The 22,286-nt window shown below is 43.8% G+C and overlaps 1 protein-coding gene across 2 annotated transcripts in view; it reads right to left on the reverse strand.

Moving 5' to 3' along the window:
• LOC140278580 (DNA-directed RNA polymerase III subunit RPC4) overlaps positions 1–22,286 on the reverse strand; it is a 60,473-nt gene that overhangs the window by 8,309 nt on the left and 29,878 nt on the right. For both annotated transcript variants that reach the window (XM_072373621.1, XM_072373622.1), the window contains exons 6-8: positions 4,677–4,785; positions 3,853–4,100; positions 3,406–3,558 (exon numbers count right to left, since the gene is read on the reverse strand). In XM_072373621.1, the coding sequence (XP_072229722.1) occupies positions 3,406–3,558; positions 3,853–4,100; positions 4,677–4,785 (510 nt within the window). The remainder of the gene's footprint in view (positions 1–3,405; positions 3,559–3,852; positions 4,101–4,676; positions 4,786–22,286) is intronic.

Below are 22,286 nucleotides of genomic sequence, written 5' to 3' on the forward strand. Positions count from 1 at the left end.
CTTTGAATGTGCTTTGGGATGCCGGGATTATTAGAGAGATTAACTTTTCTTTTATAAAAGTTAATTAAAGAATCAAAGCCCCTCTGTGATGCCCAAAGGCAAACCCGCCATTTCATTGGATGTAAACCAGTGATGAAACTCCGCCCTCGCAAGTGAAAGCAAAGTGCGCTGCCAGTCAAGTTAGTCGAGTAAAGTTTAGTTTTTTTTTTCAGTCTAGTAGTTTTTGAGTCTTTTCTTCCCAGTCTTTAGTTTTTGTTTAGTTTTGTTTTATTTTTTTCAGTTATAGTTTATTTTACACTTTCAGACTCTAGACTCCTTTTACTCTTTTAGTCACTTATTTACCCTACCCTCTACTTAGACTATTTCACTTCTCTCATTTTTGTTACCTTTATGAGACGCTAATTTCCTAAGCAAAGTCCACGGGGCAGACTCAACCAATAATTCCCTTTTTGACCAAGTTTACATGAAAACCAAATTTTTGTTGGGGTTATTTTGACTTGACCCTGCTCAAAAAGTCACTCAGCCACCTGCCCGCACCCGTCTGTAAAAAGGGGAGACGAGATACCGCATCAGGTGCCTTCAAGGCGAACCAGAACCAGAGACTGGACCGCACGCTCCAAGGATCCTGAACTGCTCCACCGGCCACCAATCCACCGGAAAAAGACAATCTACATGTGTCCGCTTGGGGACTCGCTCATCCAAACTCCTGGGAAGGCGGCGGCCAAATTCTCTGGATTCTGCTCAAAGTAAGGTCCACCCTCGTCAACCTCTCAAGGAACCTCGACTTTGGTAATAAATAGGGCCGAGTTAAAAATAACCAAGTTTTTATTCACGCAGTAAGTCATCCCTATAGAAATATTAAGTCTCATGTCTCTCTTATCCCTGATCTATTGAACTGAATCTTTGGTGTTATGTCCTCATTACCATACGTCCTGAGTGCTGTCTTAACCCCATGTTAAATAAATGACTGTATATATATATAAATAAATAATCGATCCGTGTTTCATGTTTCTTAAGTAATTCCAGTCAATTCAGAGAGAATTCTAACCTTCAGTAACGATTCTTAATATATATTTTCATACGTTCTGCCAGCGTAAATGGTAGGTGGTGCCCCATTTTCTAAACGAGATCTTAAGAATTAATGTCATATCTAGAACGCTACACCCTATACCAACTTCAGATCCTTTGCCCAGCAATGTAGGTGGTGAGGAAAATGTTTCACGGGGTTGAAGTTTGCATCGAGGAGTTAGCAGGCGTGGCGGTACTGGAGGGAACGAGGCTGGGAGTAATGTGGGTGTTCTGTCTTTTTAATCCAGCTTTCCAAGTGAACGCTGTGCTTTCTGACACGGTGCCTTCACAAAGTGTCCGCGATCGCGCAGCCAGGAGCTTGACAAATCTCGAAGGACATGTCAGACATGGTCGAAGTGTCAGTGGGAGAGCTGGGGGAAAACGTAGCGGTGCAGTTTATGCGCGTAGCCGCAGCCATGCTGCGTCTGTTCACTCGACCGGAGGGCGTGTTAGCGCACTTGATTGAGACATGACAGGAGCGCAAGGTGGCAGATGTGGTGCATTTAGAGGCAGACGCGCTGTCACACAGCGCAGAGCCAAGTCAGCCAACATGCGTCTCACTAAGCCAGGTTATGGAAATGCAGGCTTTGAGTATTTGACTGATAAGGTGGGGTACCAAAATTGGATAAAGCTATTAGATCATTTTTCGGTCATTTATTAGAAATAATTTACAGTGTTGGTTTACTCTTTGGTATTTCCCTGAACATTTTGCATTGTATAGCACATTGAATATAGAATATTGAATATAGCACAGAGATTAATAGGGGCATATTTGGGAAAAAGGCTGCATTTCATCATTGAAACATGAAAAATTCATAAAAATTCTATAATCCAAGATGGCCGCCGCCCCATGACGTCATAATATGCAAATTAGGTGTGTAAACTTGCTTCCTAGATAAACTTTGGGTCATTCGTAACATTTCTCTAATTTACAGAAAGTCTCGATTTCTTCTCAGTTATAGCCTTTTGAAATGTATTTGTCAAAATCAAGGATTTTAGAAAAAAAACCTCTGGTGCCTAAAGTGTTAAAAAGGACTAGTGTTAAAAAACCTACAGTGTCTGAAAATAAATGAAGATACAAATTAAGTACTTTTAGTTCAGATTTATTGAACAACTAAGCACAACTGAACAAGTTTAAAAGTATAAAATAACCTGCGTATTAAAACCACACGACTGAAGACACGTTTTTCTTTGGAACAAGCTGCTGCTCTTCCTCCTCCTCCTCGACCAGCTCTACCTCCACCACAGCTTCGATGTTTGAACTGTCCTCCATTTTGTCACCGTCTCTTCCCCTTCTTGCTACAGACTGGATGGGGTGGAGTCACGTGATAGAGCCCTGCACTCTAACACGTGACTCCATCTCGCTCCCGCTGAATTTCTGACCATTACCGCCCACTCCCGCAACATGTATGTCCACTCCCGCCCACACCCACAAAACTTTGAGAATTTATGCCCGCACAATGATAGAAATGCATTGATTTTGTGTCTTCTCCCATCCCGCAGGAGAAAACACGTCATTTTATAGGCTATTAATAAAGAGATTCATGGACAATTGAGAAACTTGTGTTGCTTTGTCTTTGTGCTGTAAAGACCTTCTTTGAGCTTCCTTTCCACATCATTTATTGACATCGTGTCGGTAGGATACATCACGATCCAACCGTGTTTTTTCTTAGCCGCCTGCTTCTGCCCGCAGCTAAGTTCATAAAGTTCCCGCGAGATTTGAGTTGGGTCGCGAGTCTATCATGTTACTACATACGCTGTACCACGTGTGCCGCGTCTTAAAGGGACATGAACACAACCTACCTACACACACAGCCAAAAGACGAAAAAAAAATGCTTTTCTTTTCTTTTCTTTTTAAAAACACTGAATATACCGACATGGGCAAAATTAATTTGATTATATTCGTAACTTTCGGTATCAGTACATTTTCGGTATATCGCCCAGCTCTACATCAGATTACAGATTTGTTCCATTTTCAAACTACAGATTTAAGTGTTCTTTGCTTTTGAGTTTTAGACAACTTTTCTGGTGTGCATAAAGATTCTAAACTGTTACAAGAAACACCAGTCATCGTTGCCAAAGCTTTGCCAGCTAAATATTACTGAAAGTTGCCAGTATCTGAGTAACATTTGTGCTCGTCTTCCTTCCCTTCCTGATGATGGTTAATACCTTTGCATGTTCACTGGAAGCATATACATACATACATGTCAGTGGATTTGCCTTAATCTCAGAAAATATTCCAATTTCTATGCTTGCAATTCAGAGGTGCCAGTAAAGGCGTGACCACTGCCTGTTATATAGCAAATATGTCATAGTGACACATGCACACACACTACCTGCAGGAAGGAGAAAGCAGCTCCCTCTGAGACATCCATCACAATGTCACCCAACTTCAGCTCTATCTTTCCTGACTTCCTGATCTGAAGTTTACCCAAAAATCCTTCAGGGAATTGTGAGAGCATCACACAGCCTTTCTTCACCACAGCCTCCTGTAAAAAGAAAAACCAGACACACCACCTTTAAAAACAGGCTGCTATAACATCTTTTACTCAAATGGCCAACTGCTGACACAAATGTTACAATTAAAATGCCAAAAGTAGACATAAAACATGGGACTTATACTTTTTCTCCAGCAAAATATAGAAAATCAGATATAATAACCGTCTACATGTATGCCGCCCATGGCGAGAACAAATGCCACCAAGTTCTAAAGTGGGTGCGGGCAGGTGTTGAGGAGATGGGGACCAGCAGCATGGTGAGCATGGTTTACCCTGTTGACTCACTTGTGATTGGAGATGTGCAGTCATTTTGTCTTCAGACTTTCTCAGCAGTTTCTCAGATGTAGATCTATGAGTAGGGTCAACCCTCAGTCCAGATGCTCTGCCTGGCATACAGTCTGGTAACTGTATGAAGAAGAGCTCTTCTCTTCCAGACAGACTGAGATCCTGCAACAGCTTTACAAGCGACAGCTGCTCCGGTTTGGGCAGCTGTGCTCCACAGGACATTTTGAACAGATGGGAGCTCTCTTGACCTGTCGAGATCAAAGAACACACATTCACAATGGAACCAGTACTAGTTAAGATAAGGAAAATGTACAATAAAGTTTCGTACACCCTCTCATTGTTTATGTCCAAAAACTTGAGCACATCATGAAGAAATACTTGCTCCAACTTGTTTCACATGAGCAACACAACCAAACATATTTACCTTAGCTAGGTGTCAGAAGACCTGAGAGAGCTTTAAAGAAACCACATATAGAAAAAAAGAACCTGAAGAGAAACGTGTTGTTCTGCTCTGTGTAAACTGGCTTCTTTGTTTTGGTGGTCTTTAGCATGCAAGCTGTATGACCTGTATTCAAGAATAGTCTTCCTTAAAGTATGAGTTTTGACTGTATGGCTTGAAATCGCAGTCAGTGCGAATACACGGTGAGCCAAAGCTATCCCACCCCTAACACCTGAATGTGTTGGAAACAGACCTTTTATGATGCATTAACCTTAGACTAGCTGGCCAACTTTTCTGCTTTCATCACATAAATGCACCTTCTCTGGGTGCCAGAATTAGTGTTTCTATGCATAGAAATTCCTAGGAACAGAAGACGTTTTCTCACATGTTGTGGTAGACAGTGTCTGACTCTTGGGGAAGCCACTGGACTGGCACAAAGGCAGCTGGATGGGAGTAAACTTGGCATCATTCCTCAGATCTGGATCGTCTATGAACTGTAGGTGCAAATGATATAACCAAGAAAACTAATCAAATATTGAAGACACCAAATATTAGGGTTTTTTTTAAAGAAAAACAAGAAATTCTACAACCCCTCCCCATAAAAGCAACTCCAGAGTACATAACTGTTCACCCCCTACAGTCAGTACCTTCTGCAGCAGTCTCTTAGGGATAGGGTCTCTATGGGCCAGCCACATTTCTTCTAAATAAAACTGTTCCAGCTCTTCAAGTCAGATGGGTTCTGCTGTTGTACAAAAGTCTTTAATTCATGCTACAAATTTTCAATTGGATTGAGGTCTAGGCTTGTACAAGGCGACACGTTTAAACCCTGAAACCACTCTGTGTTGCTTTAGCAGTGTACTTAGGATCATGGTCCTGGTGGAAGGTGAACCTCAGTGTCAAATCGCTGAAAGACTGAAACATGCTGTCCTCAAGAATATCCCTCTATTTAGCAACATTCGTCATTCCTTTAATTCTGACCAGAACTCTTCATAAAGCTGAGCCACTGGACAGATCCACAGCTTTCCAGCTCCTTTAGGGTTGCCTCGCTGATTAACGCGCTCATTGTGCGGTACCATATTCTTTCCATTTTGTGATGATGGATTTAATGGTGATTCATGGGATTATAAAATTTGGGATTTTTTTCTCTGTTTGGAGAGCTCCTTGGTCTTCGTGGCGTTTCATGCTTGGGTGGTGTCTCTTCATTACTGGTGTTGCAGACTCTGGAGCTTCTCAGAAGAGATGTTTGTATACTGGGATCATGCAGCACTTCCATTATGCACAGATAGATCTAATTTGATTTATTTAGTGACTTTGAAAGGAAACTGGTTGCACCACACCTAATTTATGGGCTTCATAGAAAATATCTGCAGATTACTGTGCATCAACCACAGATTTACGGTCAAGTAGGATGACGATTTTATTTTCTTCTAACATTTATGTTTCAGACAGACATTTACAATCCAAAGAACAGAGGAATCATTTTTATTTTTTGTACTTTAAAATAAAAGTACAAACATACTTTGTTTGTACCCGACCCCCCCCCTGGCCAAGGGGGTCGGGTGCCATGTGAGCTGGGTAGCAGCCGAAGGCGGAGGCCTTGGCGGTCTGATCCTCGGCTACTGAAGCTAGCTCTTGGGATGTGGAATGTCACCTCTCTGTTGGGGAAGGAGCGCTGGTGCGCGAGGCTGAGCGGTTCCGGCTAGATATAGTCGGACTCACCTCGACGCACGGCTTGGGCTCTGGAACCAGTCCTCTTGAGAGGGGTTGGACTCTCTTCCACTCTGGAGTTGCCCGTGGTGAGAGGCGCAGAGCAGGTGTGGGCATACTTATTGCCCCCCGGCTGTGTGCCAGTACATTGGGGTTTACCCCAGTGAACGAGAGGGTAGCCTCCCTCCGCCTTCGGGTGGGGGGACGAGTCCTGACTGCTGTTTGTGCCTATGCGCCAAACAGCAGTTCAGAGTACCCACCCTTTTTGGAGTCTCTGGGGGAGGCACTGGAGAATGCTCCCACCGGAGACTCCCTCGTTCTGCTGGGGGACTTCAATGCTCACGTGGGCAATGACAGTGAGACCTGGAGGGGTGTGATTGGGAGGAACGGCCCCCCCCAATCTGAATCAGAGTGGTGTTATGTTGTTGGACTTCTGTGCCAGTCATGGACTGTCCATAACGAACACCATGTTCAGGCATAAGGGTGTCCATATGTGCACTTGGCACCAGGACACCCTTGGCCGCAGTTCGATGAATCACTTTGTGGTTGTATCATCGGACTTGCGGCCGTATGTCCTGGACACTCAGGTGAGGAGAGGGGCGGAGCTGTCAACCGATCACCACCTGGTGGTGAGTTGGCTCCGCTGGTGGGGGAGGATGCCGATCAGACCTGGCAGGCCCAAACGTATTGTGAGGGTGTGCTGGGAGCGTTTGTCAGAATACCCCGTCAGAAGGAGCTTTAACTCCCACCTCCGGCAGAGCTCCAACCATATCCCGGGGGAGGTGGGGGACATTGAGTCCGAATGGGCCATGTTCCGTGACTCCATTGCCGAGGCGGCTGATCGGAGTTGTGGCCGTAAGGTGGTCGGTGCCTGTCGTGGCGGCAACCCTCGAACCTGCTGGTGGACACCAGTGGTGAGGGAAGCCGTCAAGCTGAAGAAGGAGTCCTATCGGGCCTTTTTGGCCAGTGGGACCCTGGAAGCAACTGATAGGTACCGGCAGGCCAGACAGGCTGCGGCTGCGGCGGTTGCTGAGGCAAAAACTCGGGCCTGGGAGGAGTTCAGTGAGACCATGGAGAACGATTTCCGGACGGCCTCGAAGAGATTCTGGTCCACCATCCGGCGTCTCGGGGGGGGGGAGCGGCTCACAGTCAACACTATGTACAGTGGGGACGGGGCTTTGCTGACCTCAACTAGCGATGTTGTGAGTCGGTGGGGGGAGTACTTCGAGGAACTCCTCAATCCTACCAACACGTGCTCGGAAGAGGCAGAGTCGGAGAGCTCGGAGACGGGGCCTCCCATTTCTGGGACTGAGGTTGCTGAGGTGGTCAAAAAGCTCCTCGGTGGCAAGACCCCGGGGGTGGATGAGGTCCGTCCTGAGTTTCTCAAGGCTCTGGATGTTGTAGGGCTGTCTTGGCTGACACGCCTCTGCAGCATCGCGTGGACATCGGGGACAGTGCCTCTGGACTGGCAGATCGGGGTGGTCCGGACCGGAGGGTGTGTTCCAACTATAGGGGTATCACACTCCTCAGCCTCCCTGGTAAGGTCTAGAGGAGGATCTGTCGGATAACCGAGCCTCGGATTCAGGAGGTGCAGTGTGGCTTTCGTCCTGGCCGTGGAACAGTGGACCAGCTCTATACCCTCGGCAGGATCCTGGAGGGTGCATGGGAGTTCGCCCAACCAGTCTACATGTGTTTTGTGGACTTGGAGAAAGCGTTCGACCGTGTCCCTCGTGGAGTCCTGTGGGGGGTGCTCCGGGAATATGGAGTGCCGGACCCCTTGATAGGGTCCGTTCGGTCTCTGTATGACCGGTGCCAGAGTTTGGTCCGCATTGCCGGCAGTAAGTCGGATACGTTTCCAGTGAGAGTTGGACTCCGTCAGGGCTGCCCTTTGTCACCGATTCTGTTCCTAACTTTTATGGACAGAATTTCTAGGCGCAGCCAGGGCGTTGAGGGTGTCCGATTTGGCGACCTCAGAATCGGGTCTCTGCTTTTTGCAGATGATGTGGTTCTGTTAGCGTCGTCAGGCCGTGACCTTCAGCTCTCACTGGAGCGATTCGCAGCCGAGTGTGAAGCGGCTGGGATGAGAATCAGCACCTCCAAATCCGAGACTATGGTTCTCAGCCGGAAAAGGGTGGAATGCTCTCTCCGGGTCGGGAATGAGATCCTTCCCCAAGTGGAGGAGTTCAAGTATCTCGGGGTCTTGTTCACGAGTGAGGGACGAATGGAGCGTGAGATTGACGGGCGGGTCGGTGCGGCGTCTGCAGTGTTGCGGGCTCTGCACCGACCCGTCGTTGTGAAGAAGGAGCTGAGCCAGAAGCCGAAGCTCTCTATTCACTGGTCAATCTACGTTCCCATCCTCACCTATGGTCACGAGCTGTGGGTAGTGACCGAAAGAACGAGATCGCGAATACAAGCAGCTGAAATGGGTTTCCTCCGCAGGGTGTCTGGGCTGTCCCTTAGAGATAGGGTGAGAAGCTCAGTCATCCGGGAGGGGCTCGGAGTAGAACCGCTGCTCCTCCGCATTGAGAGGAGCCAGATGAGGTGGCTCGGGCATCTGGATAGGATGCCCCCTGGACGCCTCCCTGGGGAGGTGTTCCGGGCACGTCCCACTGGGAGGAGACCCCGGGGAAGACCCAGGACACTTTGGAGAGACTATGTCTCTCGGCTGGCCTGGGAAAGCCTCGGGGTCCCCCCGGAAGAGCTGGAGGAAGTGGCCGGGGACAGGGACGTCTGGGTTTCTCTGCTCAAGCTGCTGCCCCCGTGACCCGACCCCCGGATAAGCGGTAGATGATGGATGGATGGATGTACTTTAAAACTGAATACTTTGCTAAATAAAGTTACTGCACTAAAACTTACCTGTGCAATAAATTTTTTTAACTTTTTACAGAATATTTCAAGGCAACCTTTTATGTTTATGCTGTCAAATGAATAACAACCAATTTTTCTGTCAAATTTAACGTTATTGTCAGCATACTCCAAAATCTCGTGATATTATTCTTGGGCCATATCGCCCACCCTTCCACAAGAGAATGTGTAGGAATTGTGATTTTCTGGCCTCTGTGAAACAACAAAGACACACATGTTGTTACCTTCAATTGCCATTAAACACAGAAGGAGTTACATGCAACTCAAAAGATTAAAAGCTTTATGATATTGAGGAGGAAGCCAGGGCTCAACAGTGAGTGAAAGCGACATTTGGGAACACTTTGGATTTTGTGAGCTCCCTGGAAATCATAAACTAGATCAAATATGTGCAATATGCAAAGTCTCTAAGTAATACAACTACTATGATGAACAATGTTTCCACCTGATGTAACATCTGTTACCTCAATGAACACTGGCAGATAACAAATGAGCCACAAATGAACCAGGTTCTGACGACTTTGTGCTCAGAATCTCAGCGATGGAAGACCATCACTAAATCTGTTGCAGCTTTCAAAGCTAAGGTTCTAATATCAAAAGTACAAATAAAAAGAGTGATCTCCTCACAAAGAGGGTCATTGCAAAAGGAAATTGATTTTTAGATGCATACATTTGAATTGTGAAGCTCAAAATATACACGTTTATTCAGAAGCCATTGTATGAGCAGTTAGCCAACATGGGAAAAAGCTACCACTCAGAAATGGAGGAGAAACTTCCACAAACGCTATACTCTCCAGTGGAATAAATCCCAAAATATAGCTGCAAGCAGCGATGGCGGGGTCTAGCAGAATAGCAGGTAAGCCTGCGGCTGCTCAGGAAGGCATCACGAGTCCACAGACCAAGTTTGGTGGTTGAAATGAACTCGTCCTCATCCAGGGATTCCAACGGTACCTCATTTGTCCAATTTGAACCAACGGCTCCAAAGCTATGAGCAAAATGCAGTTTTTCTACTTATAGCGCCCCCTCTGGGTGGAAGTGCACCAGACTTCTTGGGCTACTTACAGACTTGATCATGAGTCTGTGTTAGAAGTTTGATGTCAAAAGAGCAAATGGTTGCTGAGATATGGCCTCACGTCCTGTTTGGCGCGTCATCGCTAAGTTTGATTGGCTGCTACGGGCAAAGGGAAACGAAATAAAAAAATCCACATAATAGCTCTTGTGAGGCTTGGTCTGAACATTCTATATGTCAAGTCCCGTGGAAATCAGACAATCTGGGTGACCTGTAATGCGTTTTGAAGGATTTTGATACAATTCAAAATGGCGGACAATCCAAGATGGCGCAAATGACGTCATGAGGTTGGTTGACCTCGGCTATATCCAGGGATTCCAGCTGTACCTCATTTGTGAAATTTGGACTAACGGGTCCAAAGTTATGAGCAAAAATGCATTTTTGCTAAATATAGCGCCCCCTATAGGTCAAATATCATTATAATTATTGGGACTGTTTGGGATCAAGTTATGAGTCTGTGGTATAAGTTTGATGTCAATAGACCAACCGGTTGCTGAGATATGGCCTCACGTCCTTTTTGGTGTAGTCGCCACCAACTTTGATTGGTTATAATGGGTGAACAAAGTCAAAATTGAAAAATCCGCTTCCTAGCTTTTGTGCGGATTCGTCCAAAGATACTCTGTACTCATTTTCATGAGAATCGGTTAAAATGTGTGAACGAAGAATCCTTTTGAAGGTTTTCAACAAAATCCAAGATGGCGGAAAATCTAGTCAGACGGAAAATGACGTCATAGGGTGCGTTGGAATCATCATGATCCAAGGATTCCAACGATACCTTGTTTTTGAAATTTGGACCAACAAGTCAAAAGTTATTTAGCTGAATGGGCTTCAAACTTTGACATGTTGGTGGCGCTAGAGAGTTTTGAGTTTGGGCACCAAATTTGTTGAATTTGCTAATGGGATTGTCCTAAAGATATGGGCCAAATTTCACAACTTTTTACCATTGCGTTAATGGGGCTGCCATAGACTTCAATGGTGGCGGAAAGTAGAAGAATAAATATAGCTGCAAGCAGCGATGGCGGGGTCTAGCAGAATAGCAGGTAAGCCTGCGGCTGCTCAGGAAGGCATCATGAGTCCATAGACCAAGTTTGGTGTTTGAAATTAACTCGTCTTCATCCAGGGATACCAACGGTACCTCATTTGTCCAATTTGAACAGACGGCTCCAAAGCTATGAGCAAAATGCAGTTTGTCTACTTATAGCGCCTCCACTGGGTGGAAGTGCAACAGACTTCTTGGGCCTCTTAAAGACTTGGTCATGAGTCTGTGTTATAAGTTTGATGTCAAAAGATCAAATGGTTGCTGAGATATGGCCTCACGTCCTGTTTGGTGCGTCATCGCTGAGTTTGATTGGCTGCTACGGGCAAACGGTAGTGAATTAAAAAATATCACTGAAAAGCTCATGTGAGGCTCAGTCTGAAGATTCTATATGTCAAGTCCCGTGGAAATCAGACAATCTGGGTGACCTGTAATGCGTTTTGAAGGTTTTTGACATATTTCAAAATGGCGGTAAATCCAAGATGGCGCGAATGACGTCATAGGGTTGGTTGACCTTGGATATATCCACGAATTACAACGGTACCTCATTTGTGAAATTTGGACAAACGGGTCCAAAGATATGAGCAAAAATGCATTTTTGCTAAATATAGCGCCACCTATAGGTCAAAGATGGCCACAATTCTTGGGCCTGTTAGGGATCGAGTTATGAGTCTGTGATATAAGTTTGATGACAATAGACCAACCGGTTGCTGAGATATGGCCTCACGTCCTTTTTGGCGTAGTCGCCGCCAACTTTGATTGGTTATAATGGGTGAACAAAGTCGAAAATGAAAAATCCGCTTCCTAGCTTTTGTGCGGATTCGTCCAAAGATACTCTGTGCTAATTTTCATGAGAATCGGTCAAAATGTGTGAACGAAGAATCCTTTTGAAGGTTTTCAACAAAATCCAAGATGGCGGAAAATCTAGTCAGACGGAAAATGACGTCATAGGGTGCGTTGGAATCGTCATGATCCAAGGATTCCAACGATGGTTTGTTTTTTAAATTTGGATCAACGAGTCAAAAGTTATTTAGCTGAATGGGCTTCAAACTTTGACATGTTGGTGGCGCTAGAGAGTTTTGAATTTGGGTTCCAAATTTGTTGAATTTGCTAATGGGAATGTGCTAAATAGATGTGCCAAATTTCACAACTTTTTACCATTGCGTTAATGGGGCTGCCATAGACTTCAATGGTGGCGGAAAGTAGAAGAATAATAATAAATATAGCTGCAAGCAGCGATGGCGGGGTCTAGCAGAATAGCAGGTAAGCCTGCGGCTGCTCAGGAAGGCATCATGAGTCCATAGACCAAGTTTGGTGTTTGAAATGAACTCGTCTTCATCCAGGGATTCCAACGGTACCTCATTTGTCCAATTTGAACCAACGGCTCCAAAGCTATGAGCAAAATGCAGTTTTTGTACTTATAGCGCCCCCACTGGGTGGACGTTCACCAGACTTCTTGGGCTTCTTACAGACTTGGTCATGAGTCTGTGTTATAAGTTTGATGTCAGAAGAGCAAATGGTTGCTGAGATATGGCCTCACGTCCTGTTTGGCGCGTCATCGCTGAGTTTGATTGGCTGCTACGGGCAAACGGTAGCGAATTAAAAAATACCACTTGAAAGCTCATGTGAGGCTTAGTCTGAAAATTCTATATGTCAAGTCCCGTGGAAATCAGACAATCTGGGTGACCTGTAATGCGTTTTGAAGGTTTTTGATATAATTCAAAATGGCGGACAATTAAAGATGGCGCACATGACGTCATAGGATTGGTTGACCTTGGATATATCCAGGGATTACAGCGGTACCTCATATGTGAAATTTGGACAAACGGGTCCAAAGATATGCTCAAAAATGCATTTTTGCTAAATATAGCGCCACCTATAGGTCAAAGATAACCACAATTCTTGGGCCTGTTAGGGATTGAGTTATGAGTCTGTGATATAAGTTTGATGTCAATAGACCAATTGGTTGCTGAGATATGGCCTCACGTCCTTTTTGGCGTAGTCGCCGCCAACTTTGATTGGTTATTGTGGGTGAACAAAGTCGAAATTGAAAAATCCGCTTCCTAACTTTTGTGCGGATTCGTCCAAAGATACTCTCTGCTAATTTTCATGAGAATCGGTTAAAATTTGTGAACGAAGTTTCCTTTTGAAGGTTTTCAACAAAATCCAAGATGGCGGAAAATCTAGTCAGACGGAAAATGACGTCATAGGGTGCGTTGAACTCGTCATGATCCAAGGATTCCAACGATACCTTGTTTTTGAAATTTGGACCAACGAGTCAAAAGTTATTTAGCTGAATGTGCTTCAAACTTTGACATGTTGGTGGCGCTAGAGAGTTTTGAATTTGGGTTCCAAATTTGTTGAATTTGCTAATGGGAATGTGCTAAATAGATGTGCCAAATTTCACAACTTTTTACCATTGCGTTAATGGGGCTGCCATAGACTTCAATTGCAGCGGAAAGTAGATCAATAATAATAGGAATACCAGCTAAAACAATAGGGTTCTGCAGCTTCGCTGCTAGACCCCTAATAATAAGAAAAGCTACTAAAACAATAGGGTTCTGCAGCTTCGCTGCTAGACCCCTAATAATAATAAGAAAAGCTACTAAAACAATAGGGTTCTGCAGCTTCGCTGCTAGACCCCTAATAATAAGAAAAACTACTAAAACAATAGGGTTCTGCAGCTTCGCTGCTAGACCCCTAAATATAGCTGCAAGCAGCGATGGCGGGGTCTAGCAGAACAGCATGTAAGCCTGCGGCTTCTCAGGAAGGCATCATGAGTTCATAGACCAAGTTTTGTGTTTGAGATGAACTCGTCTTCATCCAGGGATTCCAACGGTACCTCATTTGTCCAATTTGAAACAACGGCTCCAAAGCTATGAGCAAAATGCAATTTTGCCACTTATAGCGCCCCCTCTGGGTGGAAGTGCACCAGACTTCTTGGGCCTCTTACAGACTTGGTCATGAGTCTGGGTTATAAGTTTGATGTCAAAAGATTAAATGGTTGCTGAGATATGGCCTCACGTCCTATTTGGCGTGTCAGCGCTGAGTTTGATTGACTGCTACGGGTAAACGGAATCGAATGTAAAAATTCCAGGTGATAGCTCTTGTGAGGCTTAGTCTGAAGATTCTATGTGTTAAGTCCCATGGAATTCAGACAATCTGGGTGACCTGTAATGCATTTTGAAGGTTTTTGACATAATTCAAAATGGCGGACAATCCACGATGGTGCGAATGACGTCATAGGGTTGGTTGACCTTGGATATATCCACGAATTACAACGGTACCTCATTTGTGAAATTTGGAAAAACGGGTCCAAAGTTATGAGCAAAAATGCATTTTTGCTAAATATAGCGCCCCCTATAGGTCAAAGATCACTATAATTCTTGGGACTGTTTGGGATCGAGTTATGAATATGTGTTATAAGTTTGATGTCAAAAGATTAAACTGTTGCTGAGATATGGCCTCACGTCCTTTTTGGCGTAGTCGCCGCCAACTTTGAATTGATGTAGCTAATTAACAAAGTCGAAATTGAAAAATCCATCTCCTAACTTTTGTGCGGATTGGTCCAAAGATACTATGTGCCAATTTTCATGAGATTTGGTCAAAATTTCTGACCTGTGAAAATTTTTTAAGGTTTTCAACAAAATCCAAGATGGCGGAAAATCTAGTCAGACGGAAAATGACGTCATAGGGTGCGTTGGACTCGTCATGATCCAAGGATTCCAACGATGCCTTGTTTTTGAAATTTGGATCAACGAGTCAAAAGTTATTTAGCTGAATGGGCTTCAAACTTTGACATGTTGGTGGCGCTAGAGAGTTTAGAATTTGGGCACGAAATTTGTTGAATTTACTAATGGGAATGTGCTAAATAGATGTGCCAAATTTCACAACTTTTTACCATTGCGTTAATGGGGCTGCCATAGACTTCAATGGTGGCGGAAAGTAGAAGAATAAATATAGCTGCAAGCAGCGATGGCGGGGTCTAGCAGAATAGCAGGTAAGCCTGCGGCTGCTCAGGAAGGCATCATGAGTCCATAGACCAAGTTTGGTGTTTGAAATGAACTCGTCTTCATCCAGGGATTCCAACGGTACCTCATTTGTCCAATTTGAACCAACGGCTCCAAAGCTATGAGCAAAATGCAGTTTTTGTACTTATAGCGCCCCCACTGGGTGGACGTTCACCAGACTTCTTGGGCTTCTTACAGACTTGGTCATGAGTCTGTGTTAGAAGTTTGATGTCAGAAGAGCAAATGGTTGCTGAGATATGGCCTCACGTCCTGTTTGGCGCGTCATCTCTGAGTTTGATTGGCTGCTACGGGCAAACGGTAGCGAATTAAAAAATACCACTTGAAAGCTCATGTGAGGCTTAGTCTGAAAATTCTATATGTCAAGTCCCGTGGAAATCAGACAATCTGGGTGACCTGTAATGCGTTTTGAAAGTTATTGATATAATTCAAAATGGCGGACAATTAAAGATGGCGCACATGACGTCATGAGATTGGTTGACCTTGGATATATCCAGGGATTACAGCGGTACCTCATATGTGAAATTTGGACAAACGGGTCCAAAGATATGCTCAAAAATGCATTTTTGCTAAATATAGCGCCACCTATAGGTCAAAGATAACCACAATTCTTGGGCCTGTTAGGGATTGAGTTATGAGTCTGTGATATAAGTTTGATGTCAATAGACCAATTGGTTGCTGAGATATGGCCTCACGTCCTTTTTGGCGTAGTCGCCGCCAACTTTGATTGGTTATTGTGGGTGAACAAAGTCGAAATTGAAAAATCCGCTTCCTAACTTTTGTGCGGATTCGTCCAAAGATACTCTCTGCTAATTTTCATGAGAATCGGTTAAAATTTGTGAACGAAGTTTCCTTTTGAAGGTTTTCAACAAAATCCAAGATGGCGGAAAATCTAGTCAGACGGAAAATGACGTCATAGGGTGCGTTGAACTCGTCATGATCCAAGGATTCCAACGATGCCTTGTTTTTTAAATTTGGATCAACGAGTCAAAAGTTATTTAGCTGAATGGGCTTCAAACTTTGACATGTTGGTGGCGCTAGAGAGTTTTGAATTTGGGTTCCAAATTTGTTGAATTTGCTAATGGGAATGTGCTAAATAGATGTGCCAAATTTCACAACTTTTTACCATTGCGTTAATGGGGCTGCCATAGACTTCAATGGTGGCGGAAAGTAGAAGAATAATAATAAATATAGCTGCAAGCAGCGATGGCGGGGTCTAGCAGAACAGCAGGTAAGCCTGCGGCTGCTCAGGAAGGCATCATGAGTCCATAGACCAAGTTTGGTGTTTGAAATGAACTCGTCTTCATCCAGGGATTCCAACGGTACCTCATTTGTCCAATTTGAACCAACGGCTCCAAAGCTATGAGCAAAATGCAGTTTTTGTACTTATAGCGCCCCCACTGGGTGGACGTTCACCAGACTTCTTGGGCTTCTTACAGACTTGGTCATGAGTCTGTGTTAGAAGTTTGATGTCAGAAGAGCAAATGGTTGCTGAGATATGGCCTCACGTCCTGTTTGGCGCGTCATCGCTGAGTTTGATTGGCTGCTACGGGCAAACGGTAGCGAATTAAAAAATACCACTTAAAAGCTCTTGTGAGGCTTAGTCTGAAAATTCTATATGTCAAGTCCCGTGGAAATCAGACAATCTGGGTGACCTGTAATGCGTTTTGAAGGTTATTGATATAATTCAAAATGGCGGACAATTAAAGATGGTGCACATGACGTCATAGGATTGGTTGACCTTGGATATATCCAGGGATTACAGCGGTACCTCATATGTGAAATTTGGACAAACGGGTCCAAAGATATGCTCAAAAATGCATTTTTGCTAAATATAGCGCCACCTATAGGTCAAAGATAACCATAATTCTTGGGCCTGTTAGGGATTGAGTTATGAGTCTGTGATATAAGTTTGATGTCAATAGACCAATTGGTTGCTGAGATATGGCCTCACGTCCTTTTTGGCGTAGTCGCCGCCAACTTTGATTGGTTATTGTGGGTGAACAAAGTCGAAATTGAAAAATCCGCTTCCTAACTTTTGTGCGGATTCGTCCAAAGATACTCTCTGCTAATTTTCATGAGAATCGGTTAAAATTTGTGAACGAAGTTTCCTTTTGAAGGTTTTCAACAAAATCCAAGATGGCGGAAAATCTAGTCAGACGGAAAATGACGTCATAGGGTGCGTTGAACTCGTCATGATCCAAGGATTCCAACGATACCTTGTTTTTGAAATTTGGACCAACGAGTCAAAAGTTATTTAGCTGAATGTGCTTCAAACTTTGACATGTTGGTGGCGCTAGAGAGTTTTGAATTTGGGTTCCAAATTTGTTGAATTTGCTAATGGGACTGTCCTAAATAGATGTGCCAAATTTCACAACTTTTTACCATTGCGTTAATGGGGCTGCCATAGACTTCAATGGTGGCGGAAAGTAGAAGAATAATAATAAATATAGCTGCAAGCAGCGATACGGGGTCTAGCAGAATAGCAGGTAAGCCTGCGGCTGCTCAGGAAGGCATCATGAGTCCATAGACCAAGTTTGGCATTTGAAATGAACTCGTCTTCATCCAGGGATTCCAACGGTACCTCATTTGTCCAATTTGAACCAACGGCTCCAAAGCTATGAGCAAAATGCAGTTTTTGTACTTATAGCGCCCCCACTGGGTGGACGTTCACCAGACTTCTTGGGCTTCATACAGACTTGGTCATGAGTCTGTATTAGAAGTTTGATGTCAAAAGATTATTTGGTTGCTGAGATATGGCCTCACGTCCTGTTTGGCGCGTCATCGCTGAGTTTGATTGGCTGCTACGGGCAAACGGTAGCGAATTAAAAAATACCACTTGAAAGCTAATGTGAGGCTCAGTCTGAAAATTCTATATGTCAAGTCCCGTGGAAATCAGACAATCTGGGTGACCTGTAATGCGTTTTGAAGGTTTTTGATATAATTAAAAATCGCGGACAATTAAAGATGGTGCACATGACGTCATAGGATTGGTTGACCTCGGATATATCCAGGGATTACAGCGGTACCTCTTATGTGAAATTTGGACAAACGGGTCCAAAGATATGCTCAAAAATGCATTTTTGCTAAATATAGCGCCACCTATAGGTCAAAGATAACCACAATTCTTGGGCCAGTTAGGGATTGAGTTATAAGTCTGTGATATAAGTTTGATGTCAATAGACCAACTGGTTGCTGAGATATGGCCTCACGTCCTTTTTGGCGTAGTCGCCGCCAAATTTGATTGGTTATTGTGGGTGAACAAAGTCGAAATTGAAAAATCCGCTTCCTAACTTTTGTGCGGATTCGTCCAAAGATACTGTGTGCCAATTTTCATGAGAATCGGTTAAAATGTGTGAACGAAGAATCCTTTTGAAGGTTTTCAACAAAATCCAAGATGGCGGAAAATCTAGTCAGACGGAAAATGACGTCATAGGGTGCGTTGGAATCGTCATGATCCAAGGATTCCAACGATGCCTTGTTTTTTAAATTTGGATCAACGAGTCAAAAGTTATTTAGCTGAATGGGCTTCAAACTTTGACATGTTGGTGGCGCTAGAGAGTTTTGAGTTTGGTCACCAAATTTGTTGAATTTGCTAATGGGATTGTCCTAAAGATATGGGCCAAATTTCACAACTTTTTACCATTGCGTTGATGGGGCTGCCATAGACTTCAATGGTGGCGGAAAGTAGAAGAATAATAAGAAAAGCTACTAAAACAATAGGGTTCTGCAGCTTCGCTGCTAGACCCCTAATAAGAAAAACTACTAAAACAATAGGGTTCTGCAGCTTCGCTGCTAGACCCCTAATAATAATAATAATAAGAAAAGCTACTAAAACAATAGGGTTCTGCAGCTTCGCTGCTAGACCCCTAATAATAAGAAAAGCTACTAAAACAATAGGGTTCTGCAGCTTCGCTGCTAGACCCCTAAATATAGCTGCAAGCAGCGATGGCGGGGTCTAGCAGAACAGCAGATAAGCCTGCGGATGCTCAGGAAGGCATCATGAGTCCATAGACCAAGTTTGGTGTTTGAGATTAACTCGTCTTCATCCAGGGATTCCAACGGTATTGGTCATTTGTCCAATTTGAACCAACGGCTCCAAAGTTATGAGCAAAATGCATGTTTGCTACTTATAGCGCCCCCTCTGAGTTGAAGTTCACCAGACTTCTTGGGCCTCTTAAAGGCTTGATCATGAGTCTGTGTTATAAGTTTGATGTCAACAGATTAAATGGTTGCTGAGATATGGCCTCACGTCCTGTTTGGCGCGTCATCGCTGAGTTTGATTGGCTGCTACGGGAAAAGGGAAACGAAATAAAAAAATCCACATGATAGCTTTTGTGAGGCTCGGTCTGAACATTCTATATGTCAAGTCCCGTGGAAATCAGACAATCTGGGTGACCTGTAATGCGTTTTGAAGGTTTTTGACATAATTCAAAATGGCGGACAGTCCAAGATGGCGCGAATGACGTCATAGGATTCATTGACCTCGGCTATATCCATGGATTACAACGGTACCTCATTTGTGAAATTTGGACCAAGGGGTCGAAAGTTATGAGCAAAAATGCATTTTTGCTAAATATAGCGCCCCCTATAGGTCAAAGATCACTATAATTCTTGGGACTGTTTGGGATCGAGTTATGAATATGTGTTATAAGTTTGATGTCAAAAGATTAAATTGTTGCTGAGATATGGCCTCACGTCCTTTTTGGCGTAGTCGCCGCCAACTTTGATTTGATGTAGCTAATTAACAAAGTCGAAATTGAAAAATCCATCTCCTAACTTTTGTGCGGATTGGTCCAAAGATACTATGTGCCAATTTTCATGAGATTTGGTCGAAATTTCTGACCTGTGAAAAATTTTTAAGGTTTTCAACAAAATCCAAGATGGCGGAAAATCTAGTCAGACGGAAAATGACGTCATAGGGTGCGTTGGACTCGTCATGATCCAAGGATTCCAACGATACCTTGTTTTTGAAATTCGGACACATGAGTCAAAAGTTATTTAGCTGAATGTGCTTCAAACTTTGACGTGTTGGGGGCGCTAGAGAGTTTAGAATTTGGGCACCAAAATTGTTGAGTTTGCTAATGGGATGGTCCTAAAAATATGGGCCAAATTTCACAACTTTTTACCATTGCGTTAATGGGGCTGCCATAGACTTCAATTGCAGCGGAAAGTAGATCAATAATAATAGGAATACCAGCTAAAACAATAGGGTTCTGCAGCTTCGCTGCTAGACCCCTAATAAGAAAAGCTACTAAAACAATAGGGTTCTGCAGCTTCGCTGCTAGACCCCTAATAAGAAAAGCTACTAAAACAATAGGGTTCTGCAGCTTCGCTGCTAGACCCCTAATAATAAGAAAAACTACTAAAACAATAGGGTTCTGCAGCTTCGCTGCTAGACCCCTAATAATAAGAAAAGCTACTAAAACAATAGGGTTCTGCAGCTTCGCTGCTAGACCCCTAATAATAAGAAAAGCTACTAAAACAATAGGGTTCTGCAGCTTCGCTGCTAGACCCCTAATAAGAAAAGATACTAAAACAATAGGGTTCTGCAGCTTCGCTGCTAGACCCCTAATAATAAGAAAAACTACTAAAACAATAGGGTTCTGCAGCTTCGCTGCTAGACCCCTAATAATAAGAAAAGCTACTAAAACAATAGGGTTCTGCAGCTTCGCTGCTAGACCCCTAATAAGAAAAGATACTAAAACAATAGGGTTCTGCAGCTTCGCTGCTAGACCCCTAATAATAAGAAAAACTACTAAAACAATAGGGTTCTGCAGCTTCGCTGCTAGACCCCTAATAATAAGAAAAGCTACTAAAACAATAGGGTTCTGCAGCTTCGCTGCTAGACCCCTAATAATAGGAAAAGCTACTAAAACAATAGGGTTCTGCAGCTTCGCTGCTAGACCCCTAATAAGAAAAGCTACTAAAACAATAGGGTTCTGCAGCTTCGCTGCTAGACCCCTAACTAGCTGTGCATGTTTGAGCCAGAATCTAATCCAGAGTATGAAAGTGAGCAGCACGGCAAGGTGCCACAACAAAGATTATAGCAGGATATCTGCTCATTACCTGCAACTGTGCAATGATAGGGATTAGCCAAGCTTTTAGTTCTTTGTCCTATTTAGATTTTCTGTGTACTGCCATGTTAATAGGTGAAGATGTGGTAAAATGCCAACAGAGGCAGAAAATATCTGCTCCAAGAACTAGAAAAGGCAATGTGGCTTACACACTCCTCTATTGTTACCGAAGGATAAGTTGTTCATCACTATTCTTTGCACCCAGTCAGTGATGTTGATAGGTTTTCAATGTAGTGAGTCCCCGGGACACACTCAAATCACAATGGTGTATAAATTAAATGTATAAAAAATTTATTTCTTTCTATTTCTTAAATTGTAGTGTTAAACTCTGTTAATGGTGGTATGATAAGATATGGCTAGAATCAGCAGATATATTCATGTATGTTGGGGCAGAAAATACAGATGCAATAGTCTTCTGGCCAACGATAGGTTTCATCTTTTTCTTAGGGGGCATTTTTGCGTTCTACTTTTTCCTGCTTACTCAAGGAAAAACGGGATCACGTGGGAAGCGGGATGTATGCACAGACGGCGTCTGAGCATAGCAACAAATGGTGACCGCCATTCAAAGTATTTTTCATTGCCCCACAGCCACCACCGGAATATGTCATTTATTTCATTACAGCACGTCCGCTAGACATTAAAACATCATCGAACTGAGTGAACACAGCATAGAGCAGTTAAAACGTGAATTTATTTACTACTAAGAAGTTTGTATCTTTCCTGTTGAAATTAAATCTGCAGTTACTGGCTAGTTGTTGTTGTAGCGGCTAAACTAGCATATCGTGATACCGTACTCAAGGGGATCATGTCTGCGCTAATAAGTTAATGCGCAAAGGGTTGAAACAGCGCTTGTCAGGTCCGCTGACAGGTTTATTTTTGCTAGTTACTGTGATTTTAAACAAGTTATTGTTCAAAATGTATCGTTTTCCATGAGAAAAATGAGGTGCATCCCTAGGACGCATGGATAGTAAATTTACTGCGTCCTTTCAGATTTTAATGCGTCAGGGACGCAGGACGTGTACCTAGCAACATCACTGCCGAATGCGTGAAGTGCAAGGGAGGGGGCTGTAAATGCAAACTGCTGTTTGTGAGAGTAATTCAACATCACAGAGCACTTGTAGGACCAACGAATAATTGACCAACTCACTCAAAGTGCCATTACATCTCTTGGCTGCCTTTTAACACATGGAACCCATGACGGGCTGAAATGCATTTG

The sequence above is a fragment of the Leuresthes tenuis genome, unplaced genomic scaffold, assembly GCF_036924035.1.
Source record: "Leuresthes tenuis unplaced genomic scaffold, fLeuTen1.0.hap1 SCAF_20, whole genome shotgun sequence".
Lineage (NCBI taxonomy): Eukaryota > Metazoa > Chordata > Actinopteri > Atheriniformes > Atherinopsidae > Leuresthes > Leuresthes tenuis.